This window comes from Atractosteus spatula, chromosome 9, assembly GCF_055471065.1.
Source record: "Atractosteus spatula isolate fAtrSpa1 chromosome 9, fAtrSpa1.hap1, whole genome shotgun sequence".
Classification (NCBI taxonomy): Eukaryota; Metazoa; Chordata; class Actinopteri; order Semionotiformes; family Lepisosteidae; genus Atractosteus; species Atractosteus spatula.
Window position 1 is genome coordinate 28317551 of NC_142714.1, and position 16047 is coordinate 28333597.

The window sequence follows — 16047 nt, forward strand, 5'->3', positions numbered from 1 at the left end:
TGTACAGTAATATGGTCAGAAGGAGCACTTAAATACGTTTCCGAAATAACCACATGTAAGACTTTGATGCTTAAAATGTTTAGGAAGAAAGTGGAATACTGGTGTGTATTTTTTTGTTGAACTACCAATACCAGCCATATACAACTTACATAATATGTTTATGTTCCTAAATTAATATCGTTTATGATCATCAGATGCATTATGCTTCTCTTCTTTTTATGCTTAGCTACTAAAATTTCCCTTTAATTGTAAAATTCCATATAAATATTCAATACTAAGCGGATTAAAACATGCACAGTAAAGAGATTAAATGATTAAATCTTTTCACTACCGACCAATGCACCACAAGTGCCCCTGTCGGTCATTTTGGTGGCTTGTGGGTAGTTGCATGTGGTATAGGTTTGTACCATGCATTTTGAATGGCTGCATCTGTAGCACTTCTACACAATAATTTGATTACATTTGTCGAAGAAAACTCAGTCTTCACTCGGGATAGGAGATTGTCAAATTTTTTATTCAATCAGCAGAAGGGGAGCTTACTATAGAGTCAGGGTTTCCCCTAGCACAAAGTAAATATACTTGCTCAACTGTAGTTACACTTTTTCTTTAATGCAGTGCATGTAGGCGAGACTTTAACATATTAAAGAAACACACAAGGCACACAAGTCTCACGATCATAATCCCTTCTCTTAAAGATGCTCTGGCTCTTTCTTACTTTGCTAATTATGGACACCTGCCCCCTATCCTGCCCCTCAATATTTATGCCTGGTGCTCTCACTACTCCTCGCTCTGCATCGGAAGACTGATGCCCAGAGGCCCGTCTACCATCAAGTCGGCCTACGTCTGCGGACCTATCGGTCTCCTGACCCAGCTTAGTCTGGGGTTCAGAGCGCCTGGCCTCGTAATGCCGTTTTTATTCCCCATCCCTGTACCAGATCTCGTTCCGGCTTTTAACTCTGTTTTGTCCTGTCTCGATTGGATTACCTTTTGGACTTCGCCCCAGATTTCCCCCCTGGGCTCCTTGGACTTCTTCACCCGGGCTACACCCCCCGAGCACCAGTTCACCATCCTCACACCCCCCTGTCTGTCAACCCCTCCTGATCCTCATCGTCTCCTCCCCGTCATCCCTTTTCACTTACTTCTGGATTATACCATCTACATAGGGTCCAGAACAATGCTTCACAGGAGTCACAAGATGTTTACAGAAGTCTGTAAAACACAAACAAACAGGACAGGAACATTCCATTTAGCATCATGCCATCTGTTTTTTTTCTCTTTTTGATAAAACACACAATTGTGAAAAATCACAGGCTTTAGTTGCAGAAAGACATTTGTCTTGGGTGCAAACAGAAAACCTCTCCCATGCACAGTCAGAGTCTTGACCCTTCTTAGGAGTTCACCTCCCTTAATCTTCCACACTTTTTGGTTGGAGGCCTGTAAAAGTGTAGACACATACAGCACAGACTCACATCATAGTTTTTATTTATAGAAATGCTGGTCAAACTAATAAAGTTCTTTTCAAATTCAGCAATGTCACATTTTCATGAATATTTGAATTTTATGAGAACAGCTTTTATAGGTGCTCCTCATATGATATACTTTGGGTTTCTATGACTTTCCTTTCTCTAGTGCAAGCATGGAATCAGCTCATACAGATGCAGCCATTCAAAATGCACGGTACAAACCCATACCAGATGCAACTACCCACAAGCCACCGCAGTCTACCGCAGTAAGTGATTGGCTGGCCAAAATGACCGACAGGGGCACTCGTGGTGCATTGGTTGGTAGTGAAAAGATTTAATCATTTAATCTCTTTACTGTGCACATTTTAATCCGCTTAGTATTGAATATTTATATGGAATTTTACCACTAAAGGGAAATTTTAGTAGCTGAGCATAAAAAGAAGAGGAGCATGACGCATCTGAAGGTCATAAACGATATTAATTTAGGAACATAAACATATTACTGTATGTAAACTGTATTGTATTTGGCTGGTCTTGGTAGTTTAAAGAAAAAATACACACCAGTCTTCCCTTTCTCCCTAAACATTTTAAGCATCAAAGTTTTATGAAACAGTCCCCAAATATGCGATTGCTGTATAGATAGAATTTTAATTAAAAAAAATTATTTAACACGAAAACTAAGCTGTTTACGTTCCTCCGCCTGAGAATATAGTCACTCATTGCTACGCAACGCAGAAACACAGCCACAGGTAACTAGCAAAGAGAGGACATTAGCTAGCCAATATGACAAAGGAATACATTATTTTTTTATTTCTTTTGCACATTTATTCGAACATTTCCATCGATTGTACAAGCACTTGGAAACTGTCCAATCCCTAGTTCGTCTGCATTTTCTTTCTGTGTCTTCTAGGATATAATGCTGGCGATTTGTGTTAAAATTGGGTTTCCAATAACGCCGCAGCAAACTCTTGTTTTTATGTCCACTATAACGGACAATCTCCCTTGCTTTTAACCGAGCGTTTCATAATTTCCTAAAATGAAAATGTGACAGAATTCTGGGCTGTCCCTATACCAGAGATTACGGTAGGCTTCAGAATGGTGATTGGCTGACACCATCTGACACCCCTCTGATTGGAGAAAAAAAAACTTGCTGATCTGTTCTACATACCAGGAAGACATGAGCATATGCTGCTTCTATTCGAAACACGTATTTTAAAAGTTTAAATAAGAAGTAAAAACCTTACAGCGTACACAGATTTCTAAACTGATCAGGAGGAAGAAAAATCACCCGTGTTTCGCACATAAAAAGTGGTTATTAACTATCGAAACCTGTTTTATTTAATTTATTTTTATTTAGATTAAGAGTTCCCGTCACCCCCATTTTCATTTAAATCGCAAACCGTGTTTAATTTAATATTTTTATTGATTCACAATCTGGCAATGCAACATAAATCGTTATCTTTGTCTTCTGCATAATAATGTTCACCTCTTTGTTCAGCAAATTAATAATAAACTTTATTTTCGTCGTCTCCGCTTTAAAGGTACCCCCGTAATATTGTATTTCATTGCACTTTGACAGATTGTCTTTAAATCAGTTGTTGTCAGAATATCTCCACCTCCAAACAAGAACAAAATTGCAACGATTTTATTAACTGGCTGTTTCAGTAACTTAAAGTATATATTTAAAGTAATAATTTAACAATATATGTAAATGTTTTAAGATATGTTTATGTTGTGAATGTCTGTAGATTGTATCTTATTTTTAGTTTTTGTTTTGTTTCACATAAATTTTATTAGGGAATCTTGATTAAAATACTTTTATTTTTTCAGACAGAATTCACATTCGCTGCAGCCAACTGGCCTTGCAGATCAGAAAAAAAACAATTATCGCGCCCGGCTCCTCAATGGAATCGCTTTAACATGCTAATGCGTTGGTGTAACACTCTGTGTCTACAGTACATTGTAAACAAACCAGTTTCACAGGTATTTTCAACCCCCAGCCACTGTTGTTTCATCGGTTGTTATCCTGTAAAGCTCTTTGAGGAGCCACCTTTAAAGGCGCTATATAAAATAAAGTTTATTATTATTCTTATTAATATTGATCATATTTTTCCTCCCAGAACTTGTAAATTGTTGTTATTGTTGTTGTTATCCTGTAAAGCGCTTTGAGAAGCATACTGTCCAGCTTGTCAGGTGCATTCTCTTTTAAAATAATAAGTAGAGCTTTGGGCTTATTAGTGCTCCACTTACAGCAACCCAATGTAAATACATTTTGTCTCCAAATCCACCACCACTTGTATGAATCATAGTCCTGCCAAACGATGTAAATTCCGCTGCAATGGTTGTGTGCAGGAATTATTCAGTATGGCATCTCCATGTTCAAGTAAACACTGCTCTGTGTGCAAATGCAAATGCATTTAAAAAAAGTTTTTTTTTAAAAAGCCACCTTTAAAGGCGCTATATAAAATAAAGTTTATTATTATTATTAATAATATTGCTGATATTCTTCCTCCCAGGACTTGTAAAATTGTTGTTGTTATTGTTGTTATCCCGTAAAGCACTTTGAGAAGCATACTGTCCAGCATATTGTATTTCATTGCACTTTGACAGATCGTCTAAATAGTTCCCTGGTTCCGCACCCTTTGGTGTCTCTCTCTTTGTCTCTCTCTCTCTGTCTGTCTCTCTCTCTCAGGCCCGCGCTCTTGGCAAGCTTGTCTTGTGTCTCTCTCTCGTCTGGGCACGGGAGTGCTGCTGGCGGGTGGTGACGGAGAAGAAATAAAGCGCAGTTTTTAACTCCACAAGTTTGAGTCTCTGTGTTCGTCCTCAATGAACCCAAATTCATTACATTGGTGTCAGAAGCGGGAGGATGGACAGTGAACGGCCGATGATGTCGGACTCAGAGAAGCGCCGGTTCACCCGGCAGCCGAGTGACCCCCTAAAGCGCCTTTTGGGGGCGAGCAGCAGCCTCCAGGGGCTGGGACGACCCCTCAGCACCGCCAGTGGCCACAGCCCTTATCAGAGCTACCCCACGGTGACCTACTCAGTGGAAGGGGGGCCCTTTCCTGGGTCGCCTCAGGCCGTGTGGCAGGAAGGAGACACCAGACCAGCGGGATCCAGCTCACCACCCCTGTTCCAGCCTGCGCCGGTGAGACCGAGCCGTTATAATGGGGAGATCCCATGGCAGATGTTTGAGGCCCAGTTCCAGATGGCAGCCTGGGCAAACGGCTGGTCTCAGGTGGAGATGTTGGGCCACCTCGCCGCCGTCCTGGAGGGGAAGGCCTGCCAGGCGTTGCTGGATGTACCCAGGGACCAGCGGTACAACTATGCGGCGTTGGATTCGGCCATCCAGAGGCGTTTTGGCAGGAGAGGGGAGGCGCTGGGACTGCTGTGGGCAAGGTTGGCCCAACGCTGCTGCCTACCGGGAGAGCCACTGGGTCTGGTCACCGCAGACGTGGCCTACGTAGCCCACCAGGGTTACCCTACTCTCCCGGAGGAGGCCCACCGGGAGATAGCGCTCCAGGCGTTCCTCTGGGCCCTGGCGCCGACTGAGGTGCAGCGCCATGTGATGCTGGCCGCGCCGGTCCTCTTGGAGCAGGCCCTGGCTCTGGCTGAGCAGGCTGATGCCGTATTCGAGGAGACTGGTGGGCACCAACGGAGGGGCGCAAGGGCAATCAGATGGGGAGGAGGAGACGGCCAGCGCGGCGACACCGGGGGAGTAACGACGGCGGGGCATCTGCCACCGCTGTGGGGAGAGGGGGCACATCGCCCGGGAGTGCCAGGCACCGGAGCCCTGGGGACTCTGGAGGCCGTCGGGAAACGGGAGCGGGGCGACCTAAAGGGGGGAAGGCCGCCCTTGAGCGATGCAACCCCCGCTCTGGAAAGCCAGAAGGAGAGCTTCACCCCGCCTGCTGTGTGAAGGGTTGGCCACAGCCGGGGCTTATTTCTTCCCTGCCTCATCGAGGGCAGACCCTGCCAGGCCCTCGTTAACACCGGTTCAACCATCACCCTGCTGCGGCCTGGTGTCCTACTGGGCACCGAGGCAGCTGGACCCCCAGGGCACTCACCGTGCACTTTGGGGCTGCGAGGGTGAAACACCCCTTCTACCTTGCCCCAGTCCACGAGGACTGTATCCTGGGGTTGGTCTGGTTGCAGCAGGTGGGTGGTTGTCGACGAGGGCCTGGCAGGGTCTGCCCTCGGTGAGGCAGGGAAGAAATAAGCCCCGGCTGTGGCCAACCCTTCCCACAGCAGGCGGGGTGAAGCGCTCCTTCTGGCTTTCTGGAGCGGGGGTTGCATCGCTCAAGGGCGGCCTTCCCCCCTTAAGGCTGCCCCGCTCCCATTTCCTGACGGCCTCCGGAGTCCCCGGGGCTGGGGGAACCGGCAGTTCTCTGAGTCCGACATCATCGGCCGTTCACTGTCCATCCTCCCGCTTCTGACACCAATGTAATGAATTTGGGTTCGTTGAGGACAAACACAGAGACTCAGACTTGTGGAGTTAAAAACTGCGCTTTATTTCTTCTCCGTCACCACCCACCAGCAGCACTCCCGCACCCAGACGAGAGAGAGACACAAGACAAGCCTGCCAAGAGCGCGGGCCCAAAAGAGACAGAGAGAGAGAGACAGAGAGAGAGACACCAAGGGGTGCGGAACCAGGGAACTATTTACATGGAAAACGGGCGATCTCCCCAGACTGTACGCCTGTTTCACTGTTACCTGGATACCTCTTGGGGGATATCCTCTATATCCTCTTGGGGGGAATATCCTCATGGGGGATATTCTAACAACAGGTGATTATAAGACGATCTGTCAAAGTGCAATGAAATACAATATGCTGGACAGTATGCTTCTCAAAGTGCTTTACGGGATAACAACAATAACAACAACAATTTTACAAGTCCTGGGAGGAAGAATATCATCAATATTAATAATAATAATAAACTTTATTTTATATAGTGCCTTTAAAGGTGGCTTTTTTAAAAAAAAACTTTTTTTAAATGCATTTGCATTTGCACACAGAGCAGTGTTTACTTGAACATGGAGATGCCATACTGAATAATTCCTGCACACAACCATTGCAGCGGAATTATTGATTCATACAAGTGGTGGTGGATTTGGAGACAAAATGTATTTACATTACACAGAGACTCAGTAGCAATAGCAATTAGCAAAATCAAAATAGCAATATTATGGACACACAATTGACTTTTTAAAAAATAAACTTTTTTTTGACAGCTGGTTTTTGTTGACAGCTTGACACAAGTTTATCAGTGAAAAGACCACGGGCATTCTTCCTCCCCCCCTACATTCTCAGAGTAGAATAGAATTTATTATTAGCACAATTTATTACAGTGCTAAATTTAATATTATTTATTACTAATAGTTTATGCTAACACCTAGCTTTCTTAATGCGAGAAGTACTACCGTAAGTAAGTACTGTACAGTAAGTACTTACTGTACTTACTGTACTGTACTTAAGTACTACTACTGTAAGCAAAAAAAAGGGGTTTTGGAGGGGGGGGAGGTGTCTTTCGCTGGAAGACTTGCCCCTTCTACTTTGAAAATACCAAAGTTTGTTCACAAACAATGTACTTAAGACACAGAGTGTTACACCAACGCATTAGCATGTTAAAGCGATTAAAGGAGAAATTGAGTATTGGTGTGTATTTTTTCTTTAAAATACGAATAACAGCAACATACAGTTTACATAATATGTTTATGTTTCTAAATTATTATCGTTTATGACCTTTATGACCTTCGTTATGCTCCTCTGCGTTTTATGCTTAACTACTAAAATTTCCCTTTAGTGGTAAAATTCCATATAAATATTCAATACTAAGCAGATTAAAATGTGCACAGTAAAGAGATTAAATGATAAAATCTTTTCACTAATGACCAATACACCACATTATCTTCCGTTTCGCATTAACATTGGAATGTTTTTTTTACAAGTATCAAAAGAAGCGATACACAACCTGTCTCCTCTATAGCTCTTCAGTTTACAGAGAAAGTCCGCCAGAGCCTCACAACATTGTTCAATAATACTCTTCTTGTGTCTAATTTTTAGTTAAGCAAGATTTGAGCTACAGACCATAACAGACCAAAAAACAGAATCCACCTGCGATTCGGGTGTTAACAAAACGTGTTTACAAAGAAAGTGAAATACAGTAATACTACCAGCTATATACAGATGCAGCCATTCAAAATGCGCGGGCGATACCGCGTTATTTTCCAGTGCGCTGTACACAGTCTACCGCGAGTTACCGGTAAATACCCGCTAGTTACCGTAAATTCTCCTATAATACGGCAAGCAAAATAATAGTATCCGGAATTTCCGCAAGGTGGAGCTAATTAAGCTCAACCTCTCATGTTTGAGCTGTCGCCATCAAAGTCTTTAACGAAGATATTACTAATATTATTAATAATGAATGACCTTGGACAAGCTGTAAGTGTAAACTCAAAGTATTGCCCTGGTCCACATTCTTTTTTTCATTGACTGTCTTTGTAAAAGTAACACCACAGCATTTCGCAATCACGCATTTGTTTCCAATCATGCAAAGTACAGTAATTTTTGAGAATCGATTCACCATGCCTTTCACATGCTCATAAAACATAAACATATTACCGTATGCAAACTGTACTGTATACAGTATGTATATGTATATTTAATGTCTTAACTGTGCCCGTTTAAGTATTGAATATTTATATGGAATTTTACCACTGAAGGGAAATCTTGGTGCCTGAGCATAAAAAGAATAGGAGCATACTGCAACGCGTGTGAAGGCCATAAACGATATTAATTTTGGAACTTAAACATACAGTATATGGCTGGTCTCGGTACTTTAAAGAAAACATACACACCAGTATTCCATTTCTCCCTAAACATTTTAAGCATCAAAGTCTTTAACTAACGTGATACCGGAGTCAACAAGCATACTTTTAGAATTTGATTAAAAGGGAATATAATATGGAATCGAGGATCTAAAGAAATTAATAACGATATAATTATATTCATGTTGCAAAAAAACTGCAACGGACATAAAAACTCCCTTGCTTTTAACAGAGCGTTCCATAATTTCTAACTACGAAAATTATTTAAACTGCGACACTTATCATTCAACCAGAGATCGAAATATCACAAGGATCCTCTAGAGCACAGCAAAGACTGTATTAAAAGAATCGCGTATCTAAAGAAATTAATAAGATATAATTATATTCGTGTACTGCGACAGGGCTGTGTAGGGCTGTTTCACCTCTCTCTTCATGTGACTCTATTCAAAAACCATTTAGCAAAGAGGGGATGAGAAGAGTGACAAACTAGTATACAGTACAGTACTTTAGATCTTTTTTTCTGAACCGGGGAAAATTTGATCATGTTTCTCTATAACAATAATAAAAACATTATTTTACATATCACCTTTATGTGATATCACCTTAAGGACAGCACATACAAGGGTTAATTGCACAATGGACCGCGCAAAGAAATTTAAAATAGTCTTCTTTAGGTGTGAGGGTAGGAGTGGATCGCAGCAGGCATAATCGGCAAATTAGGAAAACAAAGAACAGGACAGGCGAGATGTTTATCCAGAGAGCGAGTGATCAGAAAAAGGAACAGCTGTTATGCCCAGGTTTTACGCTCTCTCTCTGCTGAATGAATAAAAGCATTTTTTTAAAAACGCGTTTGTGTTTGTCTGGGTATTTACTTTTTAATCTGTAGTTTACATCTACTGTATTGTTTTGAGATGCCACTTTTAAAGGTTATATGTAAAATAAAGTTTTTTATTATTGTTATAGAGAAACATGATCAGATTTTCCCTGGTTCAGAAAAAAGACGATTAAAATCTGTAATCTTTCCACTTGTATGTCATCGGAAAATACAAGAAGTTTCTGCTTTGTGCTAAGACATTAACGAGTACAACCCCCCTCTCTGCGGGAGTGCTGGCTGTGACGAATTAAACCGGTTTCACAGGTATTTTCAAAGTAATAAGTACAGTACTTACTAGTTAAGAAAGCTAGGCTCCTCAATGAAATCGCTTTAACATGCTAATGTGTTGGTGTAACAGTCCGGGCATGGCAAGCTTCTAATGTCAACTCGACTCGATTGGAAGACAATGAACATATTCTAGCCCTAAATGAATTAATAGCAAACATGGTTTACATAAAAGACATTTTTCCAAAAAAGTTTATAATAATACGATCTATAGTTGAAATCTGAGCCTAAATATAAAGAAAAAGCATTTTCAGAGAGCAATCACGCTGTGTTTATGTAGAAAAAGCGATTAGGTTTTTGAGCAATCTAATTACTTATTCGTTTAAAACGCTATATAAAATAAAGTTTATTTAAAGTTGAATGATAAGTGTCGCAGTTTAAATAAATTTCGTAGTTGGCAATTATGAAACGCTCTGTTAAAAGCAAGGGAGTTTTTATGTCCGTTGCAGTTTTTTTTAAACTGAACTTGTTTGAATTGACTGAGCTCCGTGCTGTACCACACAATGTCTGTTTTTTTTTGTGCTGTCCTTTGACAAAACAAGGCTCACCAGATAATGTGAATCGAAACCTGTTTTTCTAGCTTTTAAAGTCGTGCAATGTGTAAGCAGGAACACATCATTATATCTTACATATGAAAAATACATAATATAGCTCCCAAACAAACGCGAACGTGTTTTTAATAAGATGCTTTAATTCGTTCATAATCCGACGATCTCAGGAAGACTAATGGGGGTCTGGCTTTTTTTCTGGAAAACCATAACTCTGGTCTTGTCCGGATTGACTGTCAGCGCTCAGGTCTGACAGTGCTGCTCCAGCAGCACCAGGTTCTGCCGCAGCCTCTGTTCTTTGGGCGACAGCAGGACCAGGTCGTCTGCAAAGAGCAGGAACTCGATTTCTGTAATTAATGCAGATCAGTTAATCAAGGGACAAAACAGTTATTGCGCCCGGCTCCTCAATGGGCTTTGATGTGCTAATGCGTTGGTTTAACAGTCCGGGTGTGGCAATGTTTTTTATTATTGTTATAGAGAAACATGATCAGATTTTTCCCGGTTCAGAAAAAAAGATCTAAAGTACTGTACTGTATACTAGTTTGTCACTCTTCTCATCCTCTCTTTGCTAAATGGCTTTTGAATTATATCGTTATTAATTTCTTTAGATACGCGATTTCATATTATATTCTCTTTTAATCAAATTCTAAAAGTATGCTTGTTGACTCCGGTATCACGTTAGTTAAAGACTTCGATGCTTAAAATGTTTAGGGAGAAATGGAATACTGGTGTGTATGTTTTCTTTAAAGTACCGAGATCACCCATATACTGTATGTTTAAGTTCCAAAATTAATATTGTTTATGGCCTTCACACGCGTTGCAGTATGCTCCTATTTTTTTTATGCTCAGGTACTAAGATTTCCCTTCAGTGGTAAAATTCCATATAAATATTCAATACTACAACGGGCACAGTAAAGACGTTTACTGTAAATCTTTCTACGACAGACCAACGGACCACGAGTGCCCCTGTCGGTCAACCAATCACGTACGACGCCGTAGCCAATTACCTCCGGTACGTGTGTGTACCGCGCACTTTGAATGGCTGCATCTGTAGATACATATATTTAGATCCTTAAATTAATATCATTATTAATTTCTTTAGATACGTGATTACATATTCTCGATTATAAAACAGATAATTCCGGTCCTGCAATCTGACTAGCTGACACCCTTCTGAAGCGGTACCATAATCTCTGGTATACGGACGCCCCAGAAATTTGACTTTTTACTCTGTGATAAATTTTAAAGACTAATTCTAGACTAATTTTTAAGAAAGCGTAGATAAAAAAGCTTGGATTCTAATGTATCTGATACAAGTATCTTTTAATACAGTTGTTGATGTTTTGAGCTCTGGTTGAATGATAAGTGTCGCAGTTTAAATAATTTTCGTTGTTAGAAATTATGAAACGCTCTCTTAAAAGCAAGGGAGTTTTTATGTCTGTTATACTAAAAGAAAATGCCAGACGAACTAGGGATTGGACAGTTTTTCAGTGCTTGTACAATCGATGGAAATGTTCAAATAAATGTGCTAAAGAAATAAACAAAAAAAGTAATTTATTCCTCTATCCTATTGGCTACCTAATGTCCCTTCCCTGTTAGTTAGATCATAGAAATGCTGTGGTGTTACTTTTTGTCGATGAAAAAATAAAGTCTTTTCATTTAAAATGACGGTTACAAATAATGTGGAAAAGCGTAATGCTTGTGCAAGGTCATTCATTATTAATACTATTAGTAATATCTTCGGTTAAGGCTTTGATGCATAAAATATTTCTGCATAATTAAACTATTCATGATAAAGGTAGGTTGTGCACTTTTGCCCAACTGAGCAATCATGCTTTCATAAAATATACCAACTTTTTAATGACTGATTATTAACATGCTGTAATACACAGTTTAAATTTAAAAGCTCAAATGCTGTACATGAGAGGTTAAGCTTTATTGGCTCCTCCTGGCGGTTTTACAAGGTGATTCCGGATACTTTCCGATATGACGTCATATGACACATGATACTGCATCATGCCGTGTTAGGATGCGACACGCCCACTGCATGGTACCGTGGTGTATCTCACGCGTTTTGAATGGCTGCATCTGTATATAGAGGTAGAGTGTTGAATCTCCCTGCTGTATGTTGATCTAGCTCATAAAATGCAAATGTTTTTTTGTATATGATCATTTTTTCATGGGCTGATATTTTAAAGCCCTTACAAAATTGGTTTGAAATTGTTAATGTTAATGGTTGAGCTTTGCCATCCATTTCAGTATTTCATAGCTAAAGCTTCAACTTTATAACCAGCAGCTACAGTATATCACTCCACACCTCACAACTGGCAACCCACTGAAGCTAAGCAGGTATGACCCTGGCCAGTGCATGGATGGCAGACTTCCTGGCAAATCTAAGGCTGCTGTGGGAAGAGGTGTTAGGGGGACCAGTAGGGAGCGCTTACCCTGCAGTCTATGTGGGTCCTAATGCCTTAGAAAGTAATGGGACAATATACTGTAAAAAAGGCACCATCTGTTGGATGAGACAATACTGAGGTCCTGACGCTGTTCTATGTTACCCCGGTGTCCTAGCCAAACCAATCATGGCCTCTTAATAATCCCTCAAATTCTATGAATTTGACTTCATTACTCTATTCACCTTCACACTGATAGCTGATGTGCAGTGACTATACTGTATTGTGTGCACTTTGTTTGGTATCTCATCAACCAGGGTGGGTGCTAAACATTGGTGGAGGAGAGTCCCCATTTCCTCTGAAGTAATTTGATTGGAGTATCCAGAAAAGGTGGTATTATTATTAGTATTATAACAGAGAGCTAAAAATAGTTTTTTTTAAAACAATTTAAGGATTTTCTTTTTCTATCCTTTTCTATAAAAAGGTAATACACACTAGAATCCGATCTGCAAAATCTAAAACATTTAAACTGTCCAAAGGGACTTTAAAGTACTATGGCTTTGTAGTACTATGGGGAGCTATGTAATTAAAGAGCTATTGTTTATATGAGAGCATTAAAAAATTACTTTGTTGTAACTTCCTCTCGCTTCCCTTCTATACTAATTAAGATCAAATTCCCTTTGTTAGCTTACTGGGGCTAAAGTGAAGTAAAAACTTGTCTGTGTGAGAACAGAAATTAAAGGAATGAAGGAGCTGAAAGTGACAACAATGAAAATAAAATTACTCCAGTACAGAGTTTAATTCATTTGAAGGCTGACCAGACACAGTTACACAAACTCTACTAATGAAGAAAAGCAATTCCAATAACAGATGTCTGTGACAATATAAAGAAGGTGTTGAACTCTAGTCAGACCCTGTTATTATTAGTTTACAGCTAAGAAAGCTTGAAAAAGTTGTGTAATAGGAGCTTTATTCATTTCAGTGGCATAATCTGACATCTCAATTAAATACTTTTTGTACTGAAGATGGTAACATTACAACGTAGAAGTACCATTCACATTTTTGTTATTTTTAAATAAACAACTAATACACGTAAAATAAAAAATGCGTCTTGTGCAAGCATTTCTGTTGGTAATTTAATCATAAATCCTGTAAATCCACATAAAAGCCTTTTAAGAAACCATGAAAGTTGATTTATTGGTGGAAATAGTTTAGAGTATATGAGTCTTGGATCAGGCCTTTTATTTAACAAATTTTCTGAAGTGTGTCAAAGTATTGTATAAAAAGCCAACTAATGCCTCATAAGGAAGAGGGAAAAATACAAATGACATGTGCAGATCTCATTAAGCATCTGTACTGTATATGTTTAAGAGGAAACATAAGTACTGTTCATACTGCAATTAGTGCAGATTGACAGCTTTTAGATTATTTAACATTTCAATGTATTAACTTTGTGACAAAGTCGAAAAATTACTGCTCACAAATGTGTAAACTGATATGTATTTTTTATCCCTCTCTTCCTCAGGTAGTTCTGTGGGCGGATCTCACCCAGGGAAAAGGCAAGGTGCCAATTTGTTCAGTAAGACACATGTTAACTACTAGACTGCAGGCCTGTTAACAGTATATTTACCTGAGAAAATATTCCAGTTCCCTTTTAATCTATTGGTATTTTTAATATCCTAACTATAGAAAAGATTTTTTTTTAAAGAATAACATGGGAAGTCTTTAACTATTCTCTCAAAGACCAACTGTTATGATAAAAAAAAATGTAATATGGCATAAAATCATTATTTTACTTATTTGAAAGACATTATTGTTAACTGAAATGCATTGAGGATGGATGCAACAACTATATTTTTAAGTGACATACTGTCATAGGCCCTCCAGAGCCAGTTTCTACCTGGAATTATATCATCTCAGACATTTTCTGTAAGTATAGACAGTTGTGGCCTTGTTTAGGTCTTAAACTGAAGCTAACTCCTTTGGGTTTACTTGACGTTAACACAAAATGTAAACCATCAGATTGTTTATGTCTTACTGTGCTGTGTCCACTCATCAGACAAAAATAAACAGAAAAAAAGAAGATTTTCAAAGATCATTCAGGTCAAAGATCCAGGTCATTTCTACAAAAAGATGATTTTTTCAGGTTATGGCCCTGTCAGACAGGTGAAAATGTTGTTTTTGATAAAAATCAGAGAAAAAATTGATCAAACATAAATAAAAACTCTTCATATTTTTTGTGAAGACAAGATTGATTGATTGATCATTACTTGCTATGTCAACAATCAATAGAAAAATGTAATCTGAGCTTTGCTGCGGAACTCCTTTCCCCTAACCCTCTGAATGGTTGAAAACATAATGAATGACAGCAATCTGAACCAATTATACCAACTCCAATAGACAATATCTCTCAGTTTCCTTCAAGCCTGGAGATGAGAACATTCTCTCATGTACAGATATGCTTCCTCACACCGTACAAGATAAGAACACAGGACTTTATGTATTTTTGCAAGCTTTTGCTTTTGTGATTATGTTTTGCTAGGTTATTGATAAATTATCAGCAGATTTTGGAACTTTGCTGAACTTCATAATCAGATAAAAAGTGTTATAACCATTGGAATAAATTGATTTGTTATATTTTGCATTGGGAAGCGGCTCTGTGAAGCTCCAGTTGTCTTTTTTCATTAGATATAAGGTTTGTTGTGAAGTTTTCTTATTTTGCTGGAGAAAATTTGCAATGTGCATTGTGTTTTTTTATTTATGATCATATTATGACAGTTTCATTAAAAAGCCTTTTACTATGATGATTTTGTCATTTTGTTGCTTTCATCATTTGATTAAGAAAACATTGGAGATCACTTACAAAACGAAACTTTGCAGCTAGGTTTAAAAATAACTTGTTTATCTTAATTAAATAATGATTCTAGGGCATGATGCGCTCAAACCCTCCAGCAATACCGGAGGCATGCTTTTTGGTTTTTAAGTGACCACAACCATGGGAAGTTTATGATTCAATGTGCTACAGCTGTGGGCCAGCATTACAAATGTAGAAAACATACTTCCCTGCACATAGAGCGAGATAGGGCTTGTATGTAAGTGTTTGTTTTGTGAGTAGTTCACCTGTCATATGCAGGTTGAAGCAGCTGAGCAAGAGTGACTGAGGTGCTAGCTTGTGTACGTGGTCTATGTTTGCCTGATGCAGGCAGTGGAGACAGGAGATGCACTGCAGTGAGACTGGCCAGGTCATAGCTAGGAGAAGGCAGGCCCGTGTTCAGTGTGCAGGGTAGTAATGTAAGACTTTTGCTCTCTGTGGCTCGACAGAGAGGTTGAAATTTTAAAAATTATATTGCCTAGTTACTTAAAAAGGATTAAACAATAAATTGATTAGAATCATCTTCAAGTTAAAAAATATGAAGCTACGAAGTATTATGACAGTTGGTAATTAAAGTATTTTTAAGAAAATGTAATTGTTTGATAATATTACCTTTTTAAGGCCAACTCTTGTTTTTGGACATCATCCGGTTGAGTAATCTCACTTTGTCCCCTGGTCCTCATTGAATCTTTGCACCCTCAGTATAATCAAAACAAAACACAAAACACCCAGCACACTGTGATCTCACCATATAAAGGTGTGAAATACAGTTGGGTTAATAAATTCT

The 16047-nt window shown here is 39.4% G+C and overlaps 1 protein-coding gene across 1 annotated transcript in view; it reads left to right on the top strand.

Annotated features, from left to right (window-relative positions):
• LOC148828485 (SPARC-related modular calcium-binding protein 1-like) overlaps window positions 1–15036 on the top strand; it is a 155725-nt gene extending 140689 nt beyond the window's left edge. Inside the window, exon 5 of the mRNA XM_088926038.1 lies at window positions 13914–15036. Coding sequence (XP_088782164.1) covers window positions 13914–13990 — 77 coding nt within the window. The 3' untranslated portion in view covers window positions 13991–15036. The remainder of the gene's footprint in view (window positions 1–13913) is intronic.
• The last annotated feature ends 1011 nt before the right edge of the window (window positions 15037–16047 follow it).